Source organism: Nomascus leucogenys, chromosome 5, assembly GCF_006542625.1.
Source record: "Nomascus leucogenys isolate Asia chromosome 5, Asia_NLE_v1, whole genome shotgun sequence".
NCBI classification, from domain to species: Eukaryota; Metazoa; Chordata; class Mammalia; order Primates; family Hylobatidae; genus Nomascus; species Nomascus leucogenys.
In genome coordinates this window covers 102,675,723-102,699,666 of record NC_044385.1, presented here as the reverse complement: position 1 = coordinate 102,699,666, position 23,944 = coordinate 102,675,723, and the positions used below count along the sequence as shown (strand labels likewise).

General features: G+C 38.6%; 1 protein-coding gene across 1 annotated transcript; it reads left to right on the top strand.

Annotated features, from left to right (window-relative positions):
• Positions 1-413: 413 nt before the first annotated feature.
• FBXL3 (F-box and leucine rich repeat protein 3) lies at positions 414-22,433 on the top strand. Its single transcript, XM_003257348.4, has 5 exons — positions 414-757; positions 5,764-6,112; positions 8,903-9,025; positions 12,047-12,218; positions 19,897-22,433. The coding sequence occupies exons 2-5, from the start codon at positions 5,765-5,767 to the stop codon at positions 20,538-20,540; spliced, it is 1,287 nt and encodes a 428-aa protein (XP_003257396.1). The 5' UTR covers positions 414-757; position 5,764; the 3' UTR covers positions 20,541-22,433.
• The last annotated feature ends 1,511 nt before the right edge of the window (positions 22,434-23,944 follow it).

Below are 23,944 nucleotides of genomic sequence, written 5' to 3'. Positions count from 1 at the left end.
TAACCCCTCGGTTTCAGGCATCCGCGGCGGCCACCCGCGGGCCGCGGTCCCCAATACGCTCCGGCGAGACTCCTTCCTTTCTTTTTTCTGCTCCACCTCCCTAAACCTTCCGGTTTCAGCCACAGATAGTCTCTTCCACATATAGCTAGCTTCAGCCCTCCCACATTCCATCTCAAAACAACAAAAAAAATCCCCTTCAAGCGGGAGTCACATCTCTGGCAGGAAAGCAGACGCTCGTCCCACAGCGACGAGGCTGGGGCTGCCGCAGCGCGCGCTCCCGCTTGGGCGCGGCCCCACTCCCGCCGGGCTCCGCCCCGCCCCCCCCCCCCCCCCCGCCCCCCCTCCCCGCCCCCTCCCCGCCCTCTTGGGCGGGGCTGCGCCGGGGACGCGCGCGGCCGCGAGCCCTGGGCGCCATTTTAGACTCCCTGTCGGTGGCCCAGGCCCAGGAAGCTTACGCGGTGCTAGCTGCTCGCTGAGGTAGTCTCTCGCTGCGTCGGGGGTCCCTGAATAAGGACGCAGACAGCGCGGGACTGAGAAGGAGAGTTTCTCTCTGGGCAGCCAGAGCCGCAAAGGTGGAGCCGCGTTGGCGCCCTCCGCGGGACCAGCGCCTCGGATGCGGGCGGAGCGCGGGGGGCCGCGGCTGCGGGAGCGCGAAGCGGGGGGCCAGGGGCGCCTCATGTGAGAGCCGCGGGACCTGCAGCCGCCGCCGTCCCCGGAGCACGGGGTGGTGTGTGGGGGAAGCCGCCCCCAGCAGCAGGTAACGGCGGAGGGGCAGGGCCGAGCCCCACTGCGACGGCGGAGCCGGGGAGGGACCGCGGACCGTCTGTGGGCGGGCCGGGAGGATCGCGGGGGCCGGGGCGCGCGCGGTCCGCTGCTCAGGAGTGCCGGGCGGGGCGCGGCACCCAGACCTTGGAGCTTGCTTGGGGGCGTTTCCCCGCCGTGCCTGCTTCTAAACATGTCAACAAGGCGTGGTGCGTGTGCGGCGGCCGCCTGCAGCCTGCCTGCGACGCCGCCGCTCCCGGGCTCGCAGCGGCTCCTGCCCGGCTTTATGACCCTTGGCGGGGGCTGGTGACAGGCACAGTGGAGCTCGCACTCTGTGGGGCTCTCCCGGCGTCGGCTACGCCCGTGCTGGTAGCTTGAGCAGTGAGGCACTGAAATGTCAAAGCAAACTGCCCAGGGTGGGGCGCGTGAGAAATGTCAGGGGAAGCCAATCGGTGGAGAGGTGGCGCAGGGAGGAGGGGACGCCCCCGCTGCTTGGCCAGGCGAAAAACTTGGTCAACTTGTGTTGAGCGGCTTCGCGTCTGCCTTTGGCGTGTGCAGTCCTTTAGGTGGGGTTGCAGACAGGGGTCAGGAAGCAGCCCAGTAAATGGCCTGTATCTCCAAGCTGAGAGGTGAGAGAGATCATTTTTATTTTGTCGTTGCTATTGATGTCCAGTTGAGTGACCCAGATTTTTTAATTAGAATCCTCCTTTTCTAACTTGAAAAAAATAACTTAGTTTCTGTTATCTCTGAAATATTCATAAAAATATCTTCAACTATCAGTTATCTATGTATCTGTCTGTCTGTCTGTCTGTCTATCTATCTATCTATCTATCTATCTATCCTGTAGACAGATTTTCGCCGCTGTGCGCTCTCTAACCATTTAGTTGTGAGTTAACCTCTTTATAGTGTTTTATTCTTGTAGTTCAGCCAAAGAATGCATATTAGTTTGATATTAGTAAAAGCAGAACAGAAAGGAACTGTGATGCCAAAATAGGCTTTTTAGAGTTAACTACAAATGGGCATTTAAAATTAATGCATGCCCATTGTAAAAGTGCCTAATACAACGATGCATACGGCTAGCTGTTCACTTCCGGTCTTCACCTAATGATGAAGTTGACTGCTTCTTTCAAAGTTCTTTTTTTTTTTTTTTGAGACGGGGACTCACTTTGTCACCCAGGCTGGAGTGCAGTGGCGCGATCTCGGCTCTAGCGATCCCCCCGCCCCAGGCTCCCTAGTAGCTGAGACTACAGGCGTGGGCCACCATGCCCTGCTAATTTTTGTATTTTTTGTAGAGACGGGTTTCATCGTGTTGCCCACGCTGGTCTCGAACTACTGAGCTCAAGCGATCCGCCCGCCTTGTCCTCCCAAAGTGCTGGGATTGCAGGTGTGGCCCACCGCGCCCACCTCGAAAGCTTATGGAACATAGAGTTAGCGCATTAACTCCTTGTGCTGCTCAGCTAGTTTGTGGTCTTTCCTCAGTAGTTTGCTGTTTAGCAATTTGTGGTCATATCAGTCCCTGACCAAAAGCTCTGGTGTCCTAAGTTGCATTATTTGGGGCCTAGAAACCTTGCAGGAAATTAAACTGCCAGAGTCCTGAAGAGGCCTAGTTTTGGTGCTCTAGATTTCTAGAGTCTAGAAAGTCTCATTGACGTTTTATAGTACAGCTTGGTCCTCCACACTTCTGTTCAAATATAAGAGGTGTTTTCACTTTGACAAAAGTAGGAATTATAGGGTCCATTGATGTAAATTATTTGCAGGCTGGAAGATGCTCTGAGATGTTTAATTTTCTGAATAGCAGAGTTTCATGCGTAAATAGATTTAATAAGATACTATTAAAGTAGTGTAAATTTTTTCATAAATGAAACCGACTTGGAAAATTGATATTTAAAATTTTTATTAAGTGTCAACTCACTTCTGTTCATGCACAAATGAGGATAGTGCAGAGCCTATTTTTATTGGAATTTGGCCTTACATTTTTTTCCATTGCTTAATGCACTATAATTGTGACATAGACATATTATGTATGACAATTAACAGACTTAATTCAGCTATTTGTAAACTGGTAAGTTCTTAAAATATGCTTTGGTGATCATATAGTGTTTTTATATCTAGATCAAGAGATACTGTCCCTTAGTGTTGCATACTGTTAAAAAAAATTTTGTCAGCTTCTTTAACCTGAACTCGGAAAGGTATTTAATTAAGTACATTTTATTTAAAACAGTACTATAATAGACAAAAGAAAGTTTCTGTTTGTAGGACCAGCAAAGTATTTATTAGCAAAGATTATTATGTGACTAAGGCTACCATTTTATTTTTGTTTATATATCCATATACTCTAAAGTAAAATGAATCATTTCGTCTTTAAGTTGTCTAGCTCTGGTTTTAGAAGATTGTTCCCCAGAAACAGGCAATCAATATTCTATAATAAGGTGTAGAAATTGCTAAGACTGTCATTGTTTTTTGAATCTCTGTATCTCAAAATTGTGAGTAGTTTTAGGTGGTCAGAAGACAAATTATAAGCTCTGGATAGCAAACACTTTGTTCTTTGACCCAAATTTTATATACTAAAATTAAAGTAAGCCTTCAGGGTGAGTTAAAGCAGAAAAATGAGTCATAATGACAGTGTTATCTCAGCCTCTAGTGAGGGATTATTATAAGAGACAATATTAAAGATTACAGTGTAGATTATACACTTTTCTCTAAACTTATAAAAAAAAATCTATTCTCAGAGTCACACATACTTTCCAGTCTTCCATCAGACTACCTTTTTGCTGTCACCTCTGTCGTTCTATTTTCTCTCTTGTTCTCTCCCTGATCAGTACGGTATACGTAATGTATTTTATTCACATAGTTGGGAATAGGAGCAGTGAAGAATAGGCAGTTTATTGCACATATGCTAAGACGTCTTAGACTGACTTTCATGGCATTAAGGTCAGAGGCCTCTGCCATTCTCTTTTTACCCTCCAGCCCTCAATCGTCTTTCACAAGTTTTGTGAGGTACTGGATGGAGAAAGTCTGCAGAAACATTGTTTTACAGTAATGCTTATGCATATCCTTCATCTCACACAGGAATGAGAAATTCTTTTATGCTGATAGACCAGAGGAGAGTTGGAGCAACAAGCCATCTTTCTGAAAGGTTGTGACCCCAAGTTTAGGTCGAAATCACTACCCTGCCAGAACTGTTCTCTAGAAACAAAGTATTACAGGCTCTATACTAAATAACTACCAGTGAGTGGTCTGCAGCCATTTAGTTTAGAGCCTGCTATACTTTTCCATCAAATCAAAACAAGACCTTTTAAAAAGTCCGATTACACAGTAATGCATTGATAGTAAAAGAAATGTGTAAAACATAGAAAGGGAAAAGATGTTTGCAAGGAAAAAAATTACCTGTAATCTGCTGTCTACTGTTGGTTACTATAATAATTCAATGAGTCTACTTCCAGGGTGTGTTTACACAAGCTCACTTGCACTCTCTATCTGACACACACACACACACACACACACACACACACACACACTCTCTGTCTTCATTTTAAAGCAAAAATAGAATCGGGTGTGGTGGTGCATGCAGATACTCTGGAGACTGAGGTGGAAGGATTGCTTGATCTCAGGAGGTCGAGGCTGCAGTGAGCCATGATCGTGCCAATGCACTCCAGCCTGGGTGACAGAGTGAGACCCTATCTTGAATGAATGAGTGAACGGAATGAATGAATGAATCATTCTCTGCCTTCTGGGTAGTAACCCCGGTTTTTAGCATGTTGTGTCCTTTAATGTCGTTAATGCTGGACTGCTTTCGTATTCAACAGTCATATCTCAACAGTTCAACAGTCATATCTCCCCTTTGAAAAGCCTTAACAGTATTGCATTTCTCACAGAAACCCTATGTTTTATTAAACTCATTTTGCAAATTGAAGCACAGCAATATCAAGTAATTTGCTCAAAGCCACATAGCCAGTGAGAGGTAGAGCCAGAATTCAAACCCAAGGAGCTTGGTTCCAGAGCCCATTCTCTTTAGCCATAATAACTGGTTTGCCATGAAAAAACTATCTTTCAGAGAAACTAATGGAATGAAAGTGCTATGAATACATAGAATAAATAGGTATAATTCAGGAACACAACTTGGGGAAAACAGTGCAATAGTAAGTGCTGTGTTTGAAGAAGCAGCTATATTCCAGACCAAACAATTCATAGTAGGGGTAGTTTTGCTTATTTTAGGCAGAGTTAGAAATGTCTGGCAGTAACACACATCATAGCCCAGTGCCTGTCCGTGGCAGGGGGTGATTTCAGGAAGAAACTGTTCCACCTCAGATCATCAGGCATTAAGAGTCTCATAAGGAGTGCACAACCTAGATCCCTCACATGGAGAGTTCACAATAAGGTTCTCACTCCTATGAGAATCTAATGTAACTGCTGATCTGACAGGAGGAGGAGTTCAGGCTGTAAAGCTTGCTCACTTCCTGCTGTGGGTCCCAGTTCTGGTCCTCAGGCCAGAACCACAGGACCCCTGTATAGACTTAAATGTGGAACATCTTTTGGCTGCTTAATTAACATCCTCTCTGGAGGTTCTTGGGACCCTGGTTGGCCTCGAATTCAAGAACAAATATCCTTAGATGACTTTTAAGAAACCTTTACAAAGTATCGCTGTAGGTTCTCTTTTATATTCATTTTAGTTAAGTTGACCACAACTTTTGAAATATAAATTCTTAGCATAGTTTCAAAATCATAATAATCTTTCTCCCATGTAGTATATACTGTATATTATACTGATAAATGTAGATGTTTAAAAACATATGCCAAAAAAGTATAAAATTTATAAAACCATTGTTGGCCTTCATTGGCATTTTTCATAATAGTTTGTTTTGGTATTCTTGAATTACTGATCCAGTTTTTCCTGCGTGTTTGTGTATGTAAACACACATCTCAGTGACAGAAGAATGAATTTTGAGTTTATTTCTATTCAAAAGTTGAGTAGGAAAAAAACTGATGCATTTTTCGGAATAGGATGAAACGACGAGGAAGAGATAGTGACCGTAATTCATCAGAAGAAGGAGCTACAGAGAAAACCAAGAAACTGAGGACTACAAATGAGCATTCTCAGACTTGTGATTGGGGTAATCTCCTTCAGGACATTATTCTCCAAGTATTTAAGTATTTGCCTCTTCTTGACCGGGCTCATGCTTCACAAGTTTGCCGCAACTGGAACCAGGTATTTCACATGCCTGACTTGTGGAGATGTTTTGAATTTGAACTGAATCAGCCAGCTACATCTTATTTGAAAGCTACCCATCCAGAGCTGATCAAACAGATTATTAAAAGACATTCAAACCATCTACAATATGTCAGCTTCAAGGTAATATTTTAAATCCTTCTTTTAAAAAATATTTTTAGTGGCTTTGTTTCCTAAACCAGTACATCTTCTCATGCCTTTAAAATATTTGCTTTTTCAGGGAAAATGCTTAAAAATTTAGAATTATTGTATACCTTAGAAGCTGTCACAAAATAATTATTATATTTGATGGAGCTGAATTACTCTATGTTAATTATTAATAATTTCTTAAAACAGCAAAAGCAGCCACTAAATAAGCATAAGTCATTGATAAAGCTGTGAATCACACTGAATTATTGTGAATGATTTTGAGGAAAAAGAAGTATCTAATAAAATAAAAACTGGGAGATTATAATTGAGTAGAACTTGATTGCTCTATCTAACAGGAACTTAGTGTTACTGATGGCTTTTTGAAATGGGATCTTCAAATGAAAAGGAAGCATAGAAACTTTATGTAGAAGATTTAGATGAAAATATTGTAGAGAGAAATAGAAAAAGGTACATGGAAGAATGCCAAAGGGAACTGTTTATTTTTGTTGCTGGAAGGAAGGTATTGGAAATCATGCAGTGATGAGATAAATGAAGTGGGTGGCTTTTTGAGATATCCAGAATAATTTAAGAAATCATAGCTGGATGTGGGTACCTGTAGTCCCATAGTCCCAGCTTCTCAGGAGGCTAAGGCTGGAAGATTGCATGAGCCCAGGAGTTTGAGGTTGCGGTGAGCTATGATTGTGTGGCTGTACTCCAGCCTTGGTGACAGAGCGAGACCCTGTCTCTATTTAAAAAAATAAAAAATCACAGTGGTTTGTGTGAGGCTTGTCATGTTTTGTTTGGGTGATGAATAATGAAATAATGGGCATGTTTACTGAACCTTTAAACACCAGATTTTGTGGTAGCAAATAACTTATTGGAAAAAAAAAAAACAGTGCATGAATACTTGATTTATCTGGATGTAGCAATTGCTGAACAATCCAGGCTAAACCTAGGCAAAACAGTAGTTCTTAACCCAGAGCTTCTGGCCATAACTAAAATCTTGTCTTCCCTCGAAGAATGTAATTTCCTCTTAGATGAAGATTACCTGCTTATTCTCCCATGTGTGTCCAAGGAGGAGGAGAGAATTGGTGATGGGAATGGTTGGATATGTTTTCGCCTTTTTTCCCAGAAAAATGCACAAAGGCACTTAGGCCACTGATTGCCAGGTTTTACAAATAAAAATGTAAGATGAGTATTTAAATTTGAATTTCAGATAATCAGTGAATAATTTTTAGTATAGTTACATCCCTTTTAATGTTTGGGACATCTTTAATACTAAAAAAAAATCTGTTGTTTACCTGAAATTTAATTGGATATCTAGTATATTACCTTGCGATCCTAACTGGGGGCAAGGGTAGGGGGATCAAACAATTCAGGACTCATCCCCATACCCCCAGGGAAGAAGGCTGAAGAGGTTTCTGTTTGGTTTTAGTTATCTTTGAGTTGTGTAAGAGTGTTCTAATGGTAAATCGTATACAAAGATGAGTATCATACAAATTCATTCTTCTGATAGGTCTTAAAGTCCAGTTCCACCTAGTAGATTTGCTGGGTCACTTTTATTCTTTTACAGCCCTGTGATACAATTCAGGTGTATCTAGTATAACCCTCATAAAATCATTTGTACGAAAGTTTAACATTTTTATTAGGGTTTTTAAAAAATTTTCCTGAGGAAATAATTTCTGATTTACAAAAAAGAAGTCACATCACAGGATTCTTCTGGGCTCTCCTGATAGTCTTCACTGATTATAGACCAAGGAGGCTTATAGTTAGAGTTTTTAGTCCAGAAGAGTGGTTCTCTAACTTTATGTACATCAAAATCACGTAGAGGGCTTGTAAAGCCAAAAATTGCTGGTCCCACCCCCACAGTTTCTGATTCAGATAGTCTGGGTTGGGTATGAACATTTGTTCCCATTTAAGTTCCCAGGTGATGTTGATGCTGCTACTCCAGGGACCATATATTATCTATAAGTAGCTCTGAAACTAATATAATTAGCACATTAGTTTTATAATCCACTCTTAACATTTTTGGGATAAAGTAGTGTATATGAATCTGGAAATTAATAATACCCTTTTAACTATTGTTTTAAAGTGCTTCCCAGGAAACAACTAACTTTTTCATGGATGAACTCGTTTTTACATCCTTGAGGGATTTTTTGGCCCTTTATCCTTCCCTTAGGAAATGTCTTTGCAGAAGTATGTGTGAGAATAGCTACATCTTACTTAGTTTAGATTTTCATGCCTGACTGGTCCAGTACACTCATTTTACTTCACATTCATCTTTCCATTAATAACATTAATGATGAATCCCAGGTTGTGATACACCTGAACATTTTGAGTAAATACTCAGTTTCTAGTGTATACCATAGACACTGTATTTACATCTGTTATGTGATCCACTACGAAATACGTAATTATTTTTTAAAGACTATAAATTTATTTACTCCATTAGTTTATACAGTCACTTTGGAATAAATCAGTGTAAAAGCCAACATTAAATATGTCTCTTATCATAATGAAAACTAGGTCTTGTCTTGACAATTGCCCTTATACTTTTTCAGAGACACTCAAGGCTAAAGTTGGAGGTGAGGGTGGAGGGTGGATGATTGAAAGAATATTCTTTAAGTTATAATGCAATAAACTAGTAATGATACTTCTATAAAATGAATATGTGTACAGAGAAATATAAATATATACATGAGTAATCTTGAAGTCTGGGTATTTGGGGAAAAAAGTAAAAAAAGCAATAAAATATTCATGAGTAAATGGTGTTTCTTTTCTAAGGTGGACAGCAGCAAGGAATCAGCTGAAGCAGCTTGTGATATACTATCGCAACTTGTGAATTGCTCTTTAAAAACACTTGGACTTATTTCAACTGCTCGACCAAGCTTTATGGATTTACCAAAGGTATCTGCTCTTTTTGTTTTATTATGTATTAGTAAGAAATCCAGTAAAAGTCTAACCTTTTTTTTTTTGTTGTATTGATAGAGTATAAGGAAAGTAATATATATACATAATGGAAAACCAGTCACCATTTAGAATGAAAAGAAATAGTATTTTTTTAAGCTTTTTTTTTTTTTTTAAATCACCATACTTCTAAATTGGTATGGTTAAAGAAATTTACAGAGGCATCTATAGGAAGTATTAAAAGAAATTCAGTAAGTAAAATAGAGTCAAGCATATTAGAAAAAAAAGGGACACATAGATACTCATTTTGGGGCTTCCAGAGCAGATTGATGAAGTTAGAATCAAAGAAAAGTAGAGAGTGCCAGTATTGAGAGCAGATATAGCTTATAAAATCTTTGGCAAATGTTCTGTAAAGATTTAATCTTGACCAAAGGTAATATCAGCACAGTTTAATTTAGAGACTTAAAGACATCCTTTCTTTGGGTGAAAAGTTAACATATATTCATATATATATTCTAAGATGATCCTGCACATAATCAGAGATCGTGTCTCTCTCTCACAACTATTCTCTTAAAATACAAAAATAAGAAGGGTGCATTTTTAGAAAGGCAACTGGTAAAGGTGTCTGAGTATGTTAGCTAATGGTTAATAGGTTAGTATCCAACAATAATTTGATAGTTTTTTCCCAGAAGACACTGAAAACTAAAATATAGACACCCTTGTAAGTACCTAGTAGTTTAATGTACTAGGATGATTGAGGAGGGAATATAACTAAATTGAATATATAACCCAAGTGGTTGTTTCAGTGGAATGTCTGTACCAAATAAGTCACCAGTTGATGTCAAAGTCTTAATTGATTTTGAAACATTTTCATTACATATGTATATTTTGAGATTAAATGTTTTTCTTCATGTATAAAATAAGGGAAATGGGCAGGAGAATCTGATTATCTTATTTTAAGATCCTAAGTACAGAAGTTAGATCATCATGGTACTCCAACTTAATGTGTAAAAATCTTCTGAATAGCCACCTAAATTTTGGATTTCTATCCCTTTTTCAAATTCGGGGTGATTCTAAGTCTCCTCTTCCTGTGAGCAGTCCAGGTGATTCTGATTAAGATGGTTAAAGGAACTCACTCTAAGAAATACTAGTTACATGGCATAGTGCCACCTTCAATGGGAAATGAAACAATATGAATTGATTTTTAGTGTACCTACCATAGCTAAAATACAGATTTACATACTCGTATGTATTTATACCATATTAAAAGATATGTTGAACATAATTTTCTTTTTTTTCTTATCACTATGCATATATCTAGTACTAATTTGGGAACCATGAATGGAGCTAATGGAAAGAATGCTTATTCCCTTATTAAGTGAGTCTAGGATACTTAATACGGTTTTTCTTTTCTTTTCCTTTTATGGCTTTGGTAGAAGATTGAAATAGGGCGTAGCAATATTTTGGAAATCCTGAGAGAACTGAAGAGAACATAGAAGAAATGTTTTTGTCCAGAGCTAAATTGGGGAAATGGGGAAAGATGTCAGTAATGCAATCATTAGACTGCAAATGAAATATGTTTGTACAAGATATAATTGAGTTTGATATGAAAATATTAGGAGAAAGATGTTAACATTTAAGTAGTTAAATAGTTACTTAATCAAAATCTAGTTAACCAGTTGTTTAATCACAGTAGGGAAAAAGTAAATTAGGGAATTGTGATCAAGAAGGTAGTGTTTTGGTTGGGTGTGGTGGCTCACAGCTATAATCAGCGCACTTTGGGAAGCCGAGGTTCCCTTGTGGCCAAGAGTTTGAGATCAGCCTGGGCAGCATAGCAAGACCCATCTCTACAAAAAAAAAGAAAGTTAGCTGGGTATGGTGGCTCACACCTGTAGTCTTAGCTACTAAGGAGGATGAAACAGGATTGCTTAAGTTCAGGAGTTCAAGGTTGTAGTGAGCTAAGGAGGTGCCAGTGCACTCCAGCCTGGGTGACAAGAACAATACTCTGTCTCAAAAAAAAAAAAAAAAAAAGTAATGTTTCATTATACTTTCTTGGCTCTTAGCCTGCCCTCATCCTTTTTCACTCCTGTAGAGAATTTATAAAGCTAACTGGAGCATGAAGTTGGTTTTGTAGAGAGGAATGTGTTAGACCATGTATTAGCCTTTCTTTACTCTCCTGGATTCTTTGCCCAGTGGCTTCAACCCATATCTTAGCTCTGATTGAGAGCTGCATACTTTGAGAATGGTTTAATTCCTGTTTGCCTACATTGATTCCTTTAGGTCAAAATCTGTCCAACAGATATATACATATGTGTGTGTGTGTGTGTGTGTGTGTATGCACACACGTACATACCTACATATATACATATACACATACCTACATATATACATATACACATATATGATGAATGATACTCATTGGTGCTTTTGTGGATCAAAATACATTAAAATAGAAGATTTGAAAATATTGTAGATAACATTTGAAGGAGTTTTAAACTTGGAATTTTAAGTACGATTTTGATTGTTTTAGAATCAAATTTTCTATGAGTTTTCATATCTCAAATGAGTCTGTCATAGATTTTGAATAAATTATTAATTTTTAATGATGGTGTTAATAGTTACTATTTAGTGGTCATAACTATCAAACAGAAAAGAAATGAAGTTTAGTGTTTTAAAACACTAGGGTTTCCAGATGCAGCAAAATGAAGTGTCTGAGAGAGATTCTCATTTTGGTTTCCAGAATTCCTCTTTTTACTTACCAGTGGTTTCTCTGATTTAGAGACACTTATCTTGAGGCTTGAAATGCTTTTTTCCCCCACACATAAATAGACTCTTCTCAAAGATGACAGATAGTTACCTATTTTTACCATATTCCCAACAACAGAGTGAAGGGGTGCCACCCCTAAAACGTTTACAAAATATTAATATGTCATTATGGCTCAGATAAACTGTAGTACTAGGAAACCCCTCGAGTCTCATTTCTAAAAATTGAAATAATTTTTTTTTCTTTTTGCTTTTCAGTCTCACTTTATCTCTGCACTGACAGTTGTGTTTGTAAACTCCAAATCCCTGTCTTCGCTTAAGATAGATGATACTCCAGTAGATGATCCATCTCTCAAAGTACTAGTGGCCAACAATAGTGATACACTCAAGCTGTTGAAAATGAGCAGCTGTCCTCATGTCTCTCCAGCAGGTATGTTGTGTTTTTTGCTAGACACATTTTAGTAAAATGCATTGCTGTGTTCATCAAATTAGAAAAAACTATGATCATTAACCTTAAAGGTGGATTAATACGACTGCTTCATCTCTTTAAAATATTTTTAATGTAGTAGTAGAATAGCCTAAGTTCTGTAGGGTTACTAGCCTGGACACTGACTTTCAGCTTATTTTCTAATGCTATTTGGTAAATTTATGAATAGCACATGATAGAAAATGAACAGGAAAAAAAAGAGGAAAGGACAGTATGAGGTCAGCCTGAGGTGCCCCATTAAGTACAATAGAATTTTTTCTTATCGTAGTTGAGCTAATAGGGTAGGTTTTGAGTCAGAGCAGTCACATAATTGATTTTCTTCTCACTGTATAAAGGGAGAAGAGTTGTACTAAGTTGTACAACTCTTGTACAACTAAGTTGTACTAAGTGGTAGCCTTAGATTTTGCAAGATGATGTTTTTCCTAAGTTGAATTTTGGAGCCAAGAACCCATGAAATGTGAGAAGAGCATTATAAAAGCTCTTTGCAGTTTCTCTTATATAGGATTTTCTGAGCATTACTACATTATTCAGTTTGAGATTACTTAAATTCCAGGTGGTTTGTATTGAAAAGAGAATATAAACCCTACTACTATATTATACTGCTGTGTGCTGCTTCCTTCCTGACTCCTCCCACTATTGACATGTTTGCTGATCCTTTAGCTGTGTTATTTGGGAAACCTGTTCTTTAAGGTATAGTGACAAATCTTTGATCTTTACAAAACACTTCCAACCTTCTTGCCATCGCCAAAGGTCAGCCCTCTCCCAAGAAATGATTTCATTTTAGATGGAGATTGCTTGCTCACTCTCCCAAGTCTCCTTGCTCATTCTCTTTTCTCCCACAGGAGGCTCCTGGTGATGAGAATGGCTAAGTCTGTTGTATTTTCTTAGCCCTCTCTGCCACTTACAGATTACCACTGAAGCTATTATAAAACCAAAGTTAAGAATAGGCTTTGGCAGTTAGTTCTTATATGACCCTGATTACATTTTTTTATTTACTATATAGCTCTGCTCTCAGAATAAAGTCTATGCTTCCTGGCTTCATAGTGTACAAGGTCCTTTTGTATCTTGACCTCCACCTGTCTTTTGCAGGTCACTCATGTGGAGCTTTTACTTGGGTATGGAACTACAGATTTTTGTTTGTACATTTGTTTGTGGTTGCTCAGTACACTTTACCCTGTGGAATACTTGCTCAAATGTTTTAACTTCACCTTGCAAACTCCAGCCAGCCCAGGCTTCAGAATTCAGCTCAGATGTGATCTGTGTTGACCCGCCTGTCAACATAGGAGAAGAAAGGAACTTCTCCTTTCTGGTTGAGATTTCCACCTGTGTATTTCCAGAACACTCTGAACATTATTGCTAGCATTTACCACATTGTATGAGTCTTTATGTCTGTGATTTATCTATAAAACTGTGAGTTCATAGTTCTCTTTATTCTGGTATTCTGTGTTCATTCATTTTTATTAAATATACACCACAGTTCTGATAGTATAGTATAAGCTTACCTGATCCCACTTAATTGTGGGATCTGCCCAGTGGGTTCACCTTGTCTGTTGTCCAGACAGAACTGATTTATCAAGATGGGAATTGCAATGGAGAAAGAGTAATTCACGCAGAGCCGGCTGTGCGGGAGACTAGAGTTTTGTTATTACTCAAATCAGTCTCCCCAAGCATTTGGAGATCGGAATTTTTTAAGATAATTTGGCAGGGGCTTGGGAAGTGCCGATTGGTCAGTTTGGAGATGGAATCATACGGGGTCAAAGTTAGGTTTTCTTAATGTCTTTTGTTCCTAGGTGCCATGGCAGAACTGGTTGGCCCAGATTACCAGTCTGGATGGTGTCAGCTGATCCATCTAGCGCAGGGTTTGCAAAATATCTCAAGCATTGTTCTTAGGTTTTACAGTAATGATGTTATTGCCAGGAGCAATTTGGGGAGGTTCAGACTCTTGGAGCCAGAGGCTTCACGACCCCCACATTGTAATTTCTAATCTTGTAGCTACTTTGGAAGTCCTGCAAAGGCAGACTGGACCCCAGGCAAGAAGGAGGGGTCTTTTCGTGAAGGGGCGGTTACCAGTTTTGTTTCAGAGTCAAACCATGAACCGAATTCCTTCCCAAAGTTAGCTCGGCCTATGCCCAGGAATGAACAAGGGCAACTTAAGGGTTAGAAGCAAGATAGGGTCGGTTAGGTCTGTTTGCTTTCACGGTCATAATTTTGCAAAGTTGGTTTCATAATGACTTTTGGACTAGTTCATCAGGAAAGGAAGGGAAGAGAAAGAATACTTTTTAATACAGCTGGGCGCGTTGGCTCACATCTGTTAATCCCAGCACTTTGGGAGGCCGAGGTGGGCGGATCACGAGGTCAAGAGATCCAGACCATCCTGGCCAACGTGGTGAAACCCCGTCTGTACGAAAAATACAAAAACTAGCTGGGCATGGTGGTGTGGGCCTGTAGTCCCAGCTACTCGGGAGGCTGAGGCAGGAGAATCGTTTGAATCCGGGAGGCGGAGGTTGCAGTGAGCCGAGGTCGAACCACTGCGCTGCAGCCTGGCAACCGAGCGAGACTCTGTCTCAAAAAAAAGAAAGAACACTTGTAATACTTTCTATTTGAAGAGTATAACCACATAGAATTTCAGTTGAAATTTCATATTTACATATTTTCTATCTATATTTTGCATATTTGGACAGTTTCTCTAAGTTGAAATTAGGGGCTGTATTCTACTTTCCTCACTGAACATTTAATCAGTTTTCTTTCCATTTCATATAGTTGTTAGAATTGTCTGTAACTGGACCTCTAGGTTAGTTTGCCTCTTGCTTCCTTAATATTAATTTTCAGGTTAAACTAATGAACATTTAGTCACTTAGTTCCCTTGTTGATAAGCCAACATTGCATATAGTTCTAAGGTTGGACACTTGCTTTTACCTTTTTTGCTGTGATTAAAAAAAAAAATGGCTTATAGCAGTTTGCTTGTATTAATTTCTTCCCTAGCGTACATCCTTAAGAAGTAGAAGTCCTAGGACAAAGGATCTTTGTGTTTTTGTGCTTTTTGCCATGTTGTTTTTTTCCAAATGAGTTGTATGAATTTATAGTACCACCATTAATCACCAGTTTTTTAACAGCTTTATTGGCATATAATTCACAATTCTCATTTAAAATGTACAATTTATTGATTTTTAGTATATTGATAGAGTAGTACATGCATCACCACAATTTTAGAGCGCTTTTATTATTCTAAAAAACCATGTACCTCTTAGCTGTTGCCCCCAAAACCTCTATCCCTGCCATCCCTAGACAACCACTAATCTATTTTCTGTCTCTATAGATTTGCCTGTTCTGGACATTTCATATAAATGGAAATCTACCTTTTGACTTATGAATAATGCTGCTGTGCACATTTATGTACAAATTTTGTGTGGACATATGGTTTAATTTCTCTTAGGTGTATACCTAGTGATCATATAGTAACTCCCCATTTGAGGAAATGCCAGGCTGTTTTCCAAAGCTGCTGTGTACCACTTTACATATCCGCTAGCAGTGTCTTCTAACACTTATTTGTCTTTTTGATTATAGCCATCCTAGGGGGTGTAAACTCATTGTGGTTTTGATTTGATTTACATTTTCTTGTTGACTAATGATGTTGACTATCTTTTTTCTTCTTTTTTTTTTTTTTTTGAGACAGGGTCTCACTCTGTCGCCCAGGCTGGAGTGGAGTGGCATGATCTTGGCTTACTGCAGTCTGGACCTCCTGGGCTTAATTGATCTTCTCACCTCAGCCTCCCAAGTAGCTGGGACCACAGGCACACGCCATCATGCCCGGCTAATATTTTGTATTTTTTGTAGAGATGGGGTTTTGCCTGGTTGCTTAGGCTAGTGTCGAACTCACGGGCTCAAGTGTTCTTCCAACCTCAGCTTCCCAAAGTGCTGGGAGTATAGTCGAGAGCCACCGTGCCTGGCCTTGACTATCTTTTCATGTGCTTCTTGGCCATTTGTATATCTTCTTTAGAGAAATGTCTATTCAGATCCTTTGCCTATTTTTTTTTTTTTTTTTTTTTGAGACAAAGTCTCCTTCTTGTTGCCCAGGCTGGAGAGTGCAGTGGCATTGATCTCGGCTCACTGCAACATCTGCCTCCCAGGTTCAGGTGATTCTCCTGCCTCAGCCTCCCGAGTAGCTGGGATTACAGGCGCCCACCACCACATCCGGCTAAATTTTGTATTTTTAGTAGAGACAGGGTTTCACCATGTTGGCCAGGCTGGTCTCAAACTCCTGACCTCAGGCGATCTGTCCTCCTCGGCCTCCCAAAGTGCTGGGATTACAGGTGTAAGCCACCGCACCCGGCCCCTTTGCCTATTTTCTAATTTGGGTTATTTGTCTTAATTTATTGAGTTGTAATAGTGCCCTAGTTTTATTTTACTTTTGTCACTGTGTTATGTTTTTAAATACTTGGAACTATGTATTCGTTTTCTTACTGGTGCATAACTGACAGCTATACACAAAGCAGCTTAAACCAACACCCATTTATTTGCTCCACTGTTCTGTACATTAGAGCTGTAGTTAGGGCTCAAGTGGCTTCTCTGCTTAGAGTCTTAAAAGGCTGAGAGGAAAATGTCAGGAAGGCTGGGCTCTTACCTGGAGGCTCTGCAGAAGAATCCACTTCCATGCTCATTCAAGTTATTGGCTGAATTTAGTTCCTTGTGATTGTCGGACTGACATCCAATTTCCTTACTGGCTGTCAGCAAGAGGCTGTTAGGGGGTCCTTCTGCTCTTAGAGGCTGGTTGTGATTTTTCTTTTTTGGCCCCCTCTAGCTTAGAGCCAGCAATAACACATTGAGTCCCCTTTGCATTTTGAATCGCTCTTCCTCTTCTGCAATCAGCCAGAGAAAACTGCTTTAAAAGGGGCTCATGTGATTAGACTAGGACCATCCAGATAATCTCTTATATGGTCAGCTGTACCATATATCATAATCATGGGCATGGTATCTTATGGAATTCACAGATGCTAGGCATTAGGGTGTGGGATCTTGGAGGCCATTTTCAGAATTATGCCTGCCACAACTGCTTTTGTAGTTACTAAATGATACTCCAAAGTTTCTTTTATTTGAATTGTTGGTTACCATTTCCCATGTGTGTGTGTTTTTTTTTTAAATTATTATTATACTTTAAGTTCTGGGGTACATGTGCAGAACATGCAGGTTTGTTACATAGATATACATGTGCCACGGTGGTTTGCCGCACCCATCAACCTGTCGTCTACATAAGGTATTTCTCCTAATGCTATCCCTCCCCTAGCCCCCCAACTCCTGACAGGCCCCAGTGTGTGATGTTCCCCTCCCTCTGTCCATGTGTTCTCATTGTTCAACTCCTGCTTATGAGTGAGAAATGTGGTGTTTGGTTTTCTGTTCTTGTGTTAGTTTGCTGAGAATGATGGTTTCCAGCTTCATCCGTGTCCCTGCAAAGGACATGAACTCATCCTTTTTTATGGCTGCATAGTATTCCATGGTGCATATGTGCCATGTTTTCTTTATTTAGTCTGTCATTGATGGGCATTTGGGTTGGTTCCAAGTCTTTGCTATTGTGAACAGTGCCACAGTAAACATACATGTGCATGTGTCTTTATAGTAGAATGATTTATAATCCTTTGGGTATATACCCAGTAATGGTATTGCTGGGTCAAATGGTATTTCTAGTTCTAGATCCTAGGAATTGCCACACTGTCTTCCACAATGGTTGAACTAATTTACACTCCCACCAACAGTGTAATAGCGTTCCTATTTCTCCACATGCTCTCCAGCATCTGTTGTTTGCTGACTTTTTAATGATCACCATACTGGCGTGAGATGGTATCAGAACAGGGATGTGCTTAGGTTACCTTGAGTAATTAGAGTGTATTTCAAAGTATCTAAAATAGCTGGGCGTGGTGGCGTGTGCCTGTAATCCCAGCTACTTGGGAGGCTGAGACAGGAGAATCACTTAAACCCGGAAGGCAGAGGTTGCAGTGAGCCAAGATCGCACCCCTGTACTCCATCCTGGGTGGCAGAGCGAGACTCCATCTCAAAACAAAAATAAAGTATATACCTACCTTGTGGAAAACAGAAACTTTGTGGTTTTGAATACTGAGACATTACTCTCTCTTCTGGTGACTCATTCTGGCAACTCAGTTTATCTCTTCTGATAATTCTAATGCCTATCTTTTCCCACTGTTATAAAGCTATGGCTTATTGGTGGCCTCTGTCTTGTCATTTCTTAAGCAGTAGCTAAGTGCATGGACATAAGAGTCACTTAGCCTGTGTTTGTATTGCAGCTTTGCTATTTTTAGCTAGCTGTCTCCACTTCAAAGTAGAAATAATACTTTTCCAGATTTTTAAAATTATTTGTGGGATAACATCTAGTACCTGGCATATCATACTTGTAACAATAGTAGATGAAAATATGGTGTATGTTTTGTTGTTCCTATCCCTGTTTCTAAACATGTGACTTCCCTTCTAATTCAACTCTAAACATTGAGTGGGTTACTTACCAGGTAAATATAAGGTGCCTCTTTGGGGTAGAATTCTTATAGTAGGCCGGGCACAGTGGCTCACGTCTGTAATCCCAGCACTTTGGGAGGCCAAGACGGGTGGATCACTTGAGGTCAGGAGTTTGATACTATCCTGGCCAACATGGTGAAACCCTGTCTCCACCAAAAATACAAAAATTAGCCAGGCGTGGTGGTACACACTTGTGGTCCCAGCTACTCAGGAGGCCGAGGCAGGAGAATCACTTAAACCTGGGAGGCAGAGGCTGCAGTGAGCTGAGATCACACCACTGCGCTCCGGCCTGGGCTACAGAGTGAGACTCTGACTCAAAACAAAACAAAAACAGAACTCAGAGAGAGATCAAATATTGACCTTTGCAATGTCATCTGTTGATAGGATGATGGTTTTGGTAAGTTATAAAGCATGGCACCCTAAGTATAGGGAATCATCTAAGGGAACTGCTTTCTGGGTATGTTAGAGCTTCAAAAGTCATAATGAATATTTCCATTACTGTGAATTGAGTAGTTATTTTTGACATACTTATTTAGTGATACCTTGGTATTTTTTCTTATAAGTTTGATAAGCTGCTTATATACTATTAGCAATTAGACTGTTGATCATTTGATAGAAATCTTTAGTTTGTAAATGTTCTATTTCATTACCTAATTCATAGTTTTATATGGTTCTATCTTACTCTGTTTTTATTAGGATTAGGTTTTGAACTTCAAAAAATGTCCTTTGGCCTCCGTTGCAGTGGTCATGTAATTACTTAACCTATAAGTTTGTGTTACTTTTTAAAACTATGGCACTGTCTGTGCATTACTGGAATGTCCTAACCTTAGTGATGGTGTATTTTTTAAATGACAGAGTTAACTGAGTTTTACTTCTTTTTAATAGATGGGATTTAGAATTGGTTTCATTTTCTTGTAGACAAAATTAGTAATAGATTTTAAATGTTTGTGACTTCCCTTCTAATTCAACTATACAAATTTTAAAGTATATAGTTTTGTGGTAAGGGAACTGTGACAGACTTTTGTGGAACATGTACTTGATAGAATTTTTGAACAGATAAACTTTTACAAAAACTTGCAAATAATTTTTTTTTTCTTTCAAGGTATCCTTTGTGTGGCTGATCAGTGTCATGGCTTAAGAGAACTAGCCCTGAACTACCACTTACTGAGTGATGAGTTGTTACTTGCTTTGTCTTCTGAAAAACATGTTCGATTAGAACATTTGCGCATTGATGTAGTCAGTGAGAATCCTGGACAGACACACTTCCATACTATTCAGAAGAGCAGCTGGGATGCTTTCATCAGACATTCACCCAAAGTGAACTTAGTGATGTATTTTTTTTTGTATGAAGAAGAATTTGACCCATTCTTTCGCTATGAAATACCTGCCACCCATCTGTACTTTGGGAGATCAGTAAGCAAAGATGTGCTTGGCCGTGTGGGAATGACATGCCCTAGACTAGTTGAACTAGTAGTGTGTGCAAATGGATTACGGCCACTTGATGAAGAGTTAATTCGCATTGCAGAACGTTGCAAAAATTTGTCAGCTATTGGACTAGGGGAATGTGAAGTCTCATGTAGTGCCTTTGTTGAGTTTGTGAAGATGTGTGGTGGCCGCCTATCTCAATTATCCATTATGGAAGAAGTACTAATTCCTGACCAAAAGTATAGTTTGGAGCAGATTCACTGGGAAGTGTCCAAGCATCTTGGTAGGGTGTGGTTTCCCGACATGATGCCCACTTGGTAAAAACCGCATGATGTAGGGCATGATGAATAGCACCTTAACTTCAAGCAAATGTATTATAATAAAAGTTTTATTTGCTGTAGTTCTGATATAATTCTACTATTTTGTGGCACAGAAATTTGATATCTTCAGTCAGTATATGTAAAGATTGTTTATTGGATGACCCATGAATGAGTTTTGTTCAGAAAACTCCATTTGTTTCCTTAGTGTAATAGCAATCATATCTCTGAATTTCTTTTTTAATGTGGTTCAGATGTGAAAGTAATAACCAGTTATACATATTAAACAGTTTACAGTCTAAAGGAAACAAAACCTATGTTATAATATCCAAGAAGTACTAGTAGGTTTTCTGAAATGTTATATTCTCTATGCATTTTTTAAAAAATGTAAACTTGACATTTTAGGGTCTTCAGTTACACATACACCTGTTATAAGGTGTTTAATATATAGCTCAGGAAAGTGAGCATTTTGTGAGAAAAATGAATATATCGTATCTAATGAAAAAGATTGGATGAATGTTCTCAAATGTTACAAAGCCGTTTAAAGAAAAAGGTATATATAAGTAATTGGAACACTTAGAAAACTGATAAATGTCACACAGTGGTCTTATAGAAGGATAATACAGAGCCAAGATCAAATTAAAAGACAATAAATGGAACAGAAGGGAGGCAATGTTTAGCTTTGTATAAACTTTTAGGTTTGCTCTGTAATCTGCTAAACCATATACATTCTTTTGTGATATGTTACTATGTATGTGGCACTTGAGGCACTGTATGTAAAGTAAGGAATGCTTTACCAGTTCTCCTTGCTTTTATCTTTGTTTAAACTAGCTTTGAAGTATTAAACAATAATTGAAATGAAAAGCTTACCTATTTTAAAAGCCAAATTTAAATAAATATAGGACTTTAAAATGTTTATCAGTTGTTTCCATGAAAGAGTATTAGTTTCCAGTAAATTTTAGTGATGGCTCACTCATTTTTCTATTTTGGAATTACATAGTTAAGTAGAATTTTTAAAAATCATAAAGGGAGCACCATTGTACAGTCTAGCATAAACAGCAAATTTTAAAGAGGATATATTTAAGTTCATAATCATATTTTTCAGTAAATATTGCTCAGTGAACTGGAAAACTTTAATAGAAAAATGTCTGCAGTTTCGTGATTGTTAATTTGGTTAAACTGATATATTATTTAAGTTAGGTAACATTTTATATTACTTTCATATGAATAAAGGTAATCCATGCATTGTAGAGTCTATAAATGTTGAGTTTTTTTAGATGATATAAACTTTGATTTTGGGCACTAGTGCTAGTAGATATTACTACCCTCCTGAGGGAAATCAGAAGTGATTTAACCCCCATGGAATACATTAATTCTTAAAGCGGCTCTTCTCAGTAGTGTGACTTTTAGAAAGTATCTCAGTAGTTAAGGAAACTAACAGTCTTAGATCTACTTTTAAAACGGATGGCCTTAAGAATAAAGCAAAAGGTGATTTTCTACATAATTTATGCTTTCCAAAAGTGATGATATGCTCTCCTGCAGCAACATATAAGTGAGAAGAAAAAAGGCTTCTCTAGATTCGAAAATTAACAGCAATTACAGTAATATTTCCCCTCCTTCTAAATAATAAAAAGCTCTGATTGTACAAGAATTACCTGTGCTAGTCAAGTTTTTTTTTTCATTGAACAACTTTGGAAAAATGGATTTGACAGTACATAATCAGTTCTACTAACCAAAGCTTGTATTTGGAAATTTACTTTTTGTACAAATTGAATTATATAATGCTTAAAATACTTAAGTCACTTTATAAGCAAAATGCATAGTACTTAATTTGTTTATACTGTAAAGTATATGTTAAATGCTTTTATCACTTTGAGAATAAAAAGTTACTAATGCTGTTGTATTTTACTTTTTAAAAACTACACAAACATTTGACTTTAAACTTAAAAATGTTTCAAATCCATATTTGATGGGTGTAATATTTAATATTAAACAATGTTTATGATAGACTTGCTTTTTTGAAGATACAAGGTTAGGCTCATGGAACCTATTCTTGAAATAAGCTCTGATGCCTAAAGAAATAGGAAATTTAAAACCTACAATGAAATATAAATTTTTAAATTTTTATACAGAATAGGTTCTTTCTGCATTCAGAATGAGGACTTATAAAACACATTATTTAGACATAGAATCAGTCTTTAAGGGTCCTTGAACCCAACCAGTCTTTCTTTTTAGAGATAAATGTCTTTATATAAGAGTATTTTCAACTATTGAAATTATTTTCATTGTCTTACTGGCTTTCAACTTATCTTGGTAATTTGGGCTGTTTTAACCATATCAGAAAAAATAGGTATGATTGAAGATTAAGTCAATTTAGTGCACTTGAAGAACTTTTTTGTGTTTATGGAAAAGTTTAGGCTGAAAAGAAGAAGTTTATGTGAAGAAGGTTCAAGCCTCCACTAGGTCCTTTAAAAAATTTTTTTTTTACACTAGGTCCTTTAACACACTATAGTTAATTTCTACCCCACACATAGATGATAATGATCTTTGCACAGACTCCAACCCCAGTTGGTGGGGCTGGTTTTCATTTTACCAGGCAGTCAGGGAAATTCCAGCTGCTTGCTGGCACCCAACTTTAAAAAGGGCACAAAGCCTTTTACTCCAAAAGTGAAGTAAGAGCCTATCCTTAGAATAATCAGTCCAATAAAAGGATAAATAATCCTAACTTGTTTTAAGTGGGAGAGAAAATTTTGAAAGGAAGGTTTGAAGAGCAGGAAACTACTTGGATAATAAAGGGTAAATATGACGAAGATGCTGGAAACACTTTGGCCAGCCTGTTTGCCTTTGTGAACAGGGAAAAAGCACGTGTGTAGTTGTGGAACATCACTCTTTGTATAGCCTGCCAACAATTTATTTAAAAAATAAAACATCTTACAGGAACTATAATCCCAGGTAATTCATTAAGTGCCACCACAGCAGACCATAAAGCTGGATAAGACTTCCTAAGACTTGATTTTTTTCTGGGATTTTTTAAGGAGCCACCAATATTGAGGGTTCCAAATAAAGTTTAGTAGATTTTTTCACTGTCTGTTTTCCTCTACCTGCAATAATATATTCGATGACACTTTGTGGGTATACTTACCTAATTTTGTGCCAGATTAATGAGAGGATATATTCACTCTAAAGCCCTAGTCAGACTAAAAATGTATAAATTTTATACATCTACAACATTTTTTTGAGACGGATTCTCACTCTTGCCAGGCTGGAGTGCAGTGGTGCGATCTTGGCTCGTTGCAACCTCCACCTCCTGGATTCAAGTGATTCTCCTGCCTCAGCCACCCAAGTAGCTGGGACTACAGGCATGCGCCACCACGACCAGCTAATTTTTGTATTTTCAGTAGAGATGGG

Coding starts and splice junctions, on each gene's coding strand:
- FBXL3 (XM_003257348.4), top strand. CDS start 5,765: ATGAAACGACGAGGAAGAGATAGTGACCGTAATTCATCAGAAGAAGGA. Junction 9,026..12,046: donor GCTTTATGGATTTACCAAAG/GTATCTGCTCTT, acceptor TTTGCTTTTCAG/TCTCACTTTATCTCTGCACT. Junction 12,219..19,896: donor TCCTCATGTCTCTCCAGCAG/GTATGTTGTGTT, acceptor TTTTCTTTCAAG/GTATCCTTTGTGTGGCTGAT.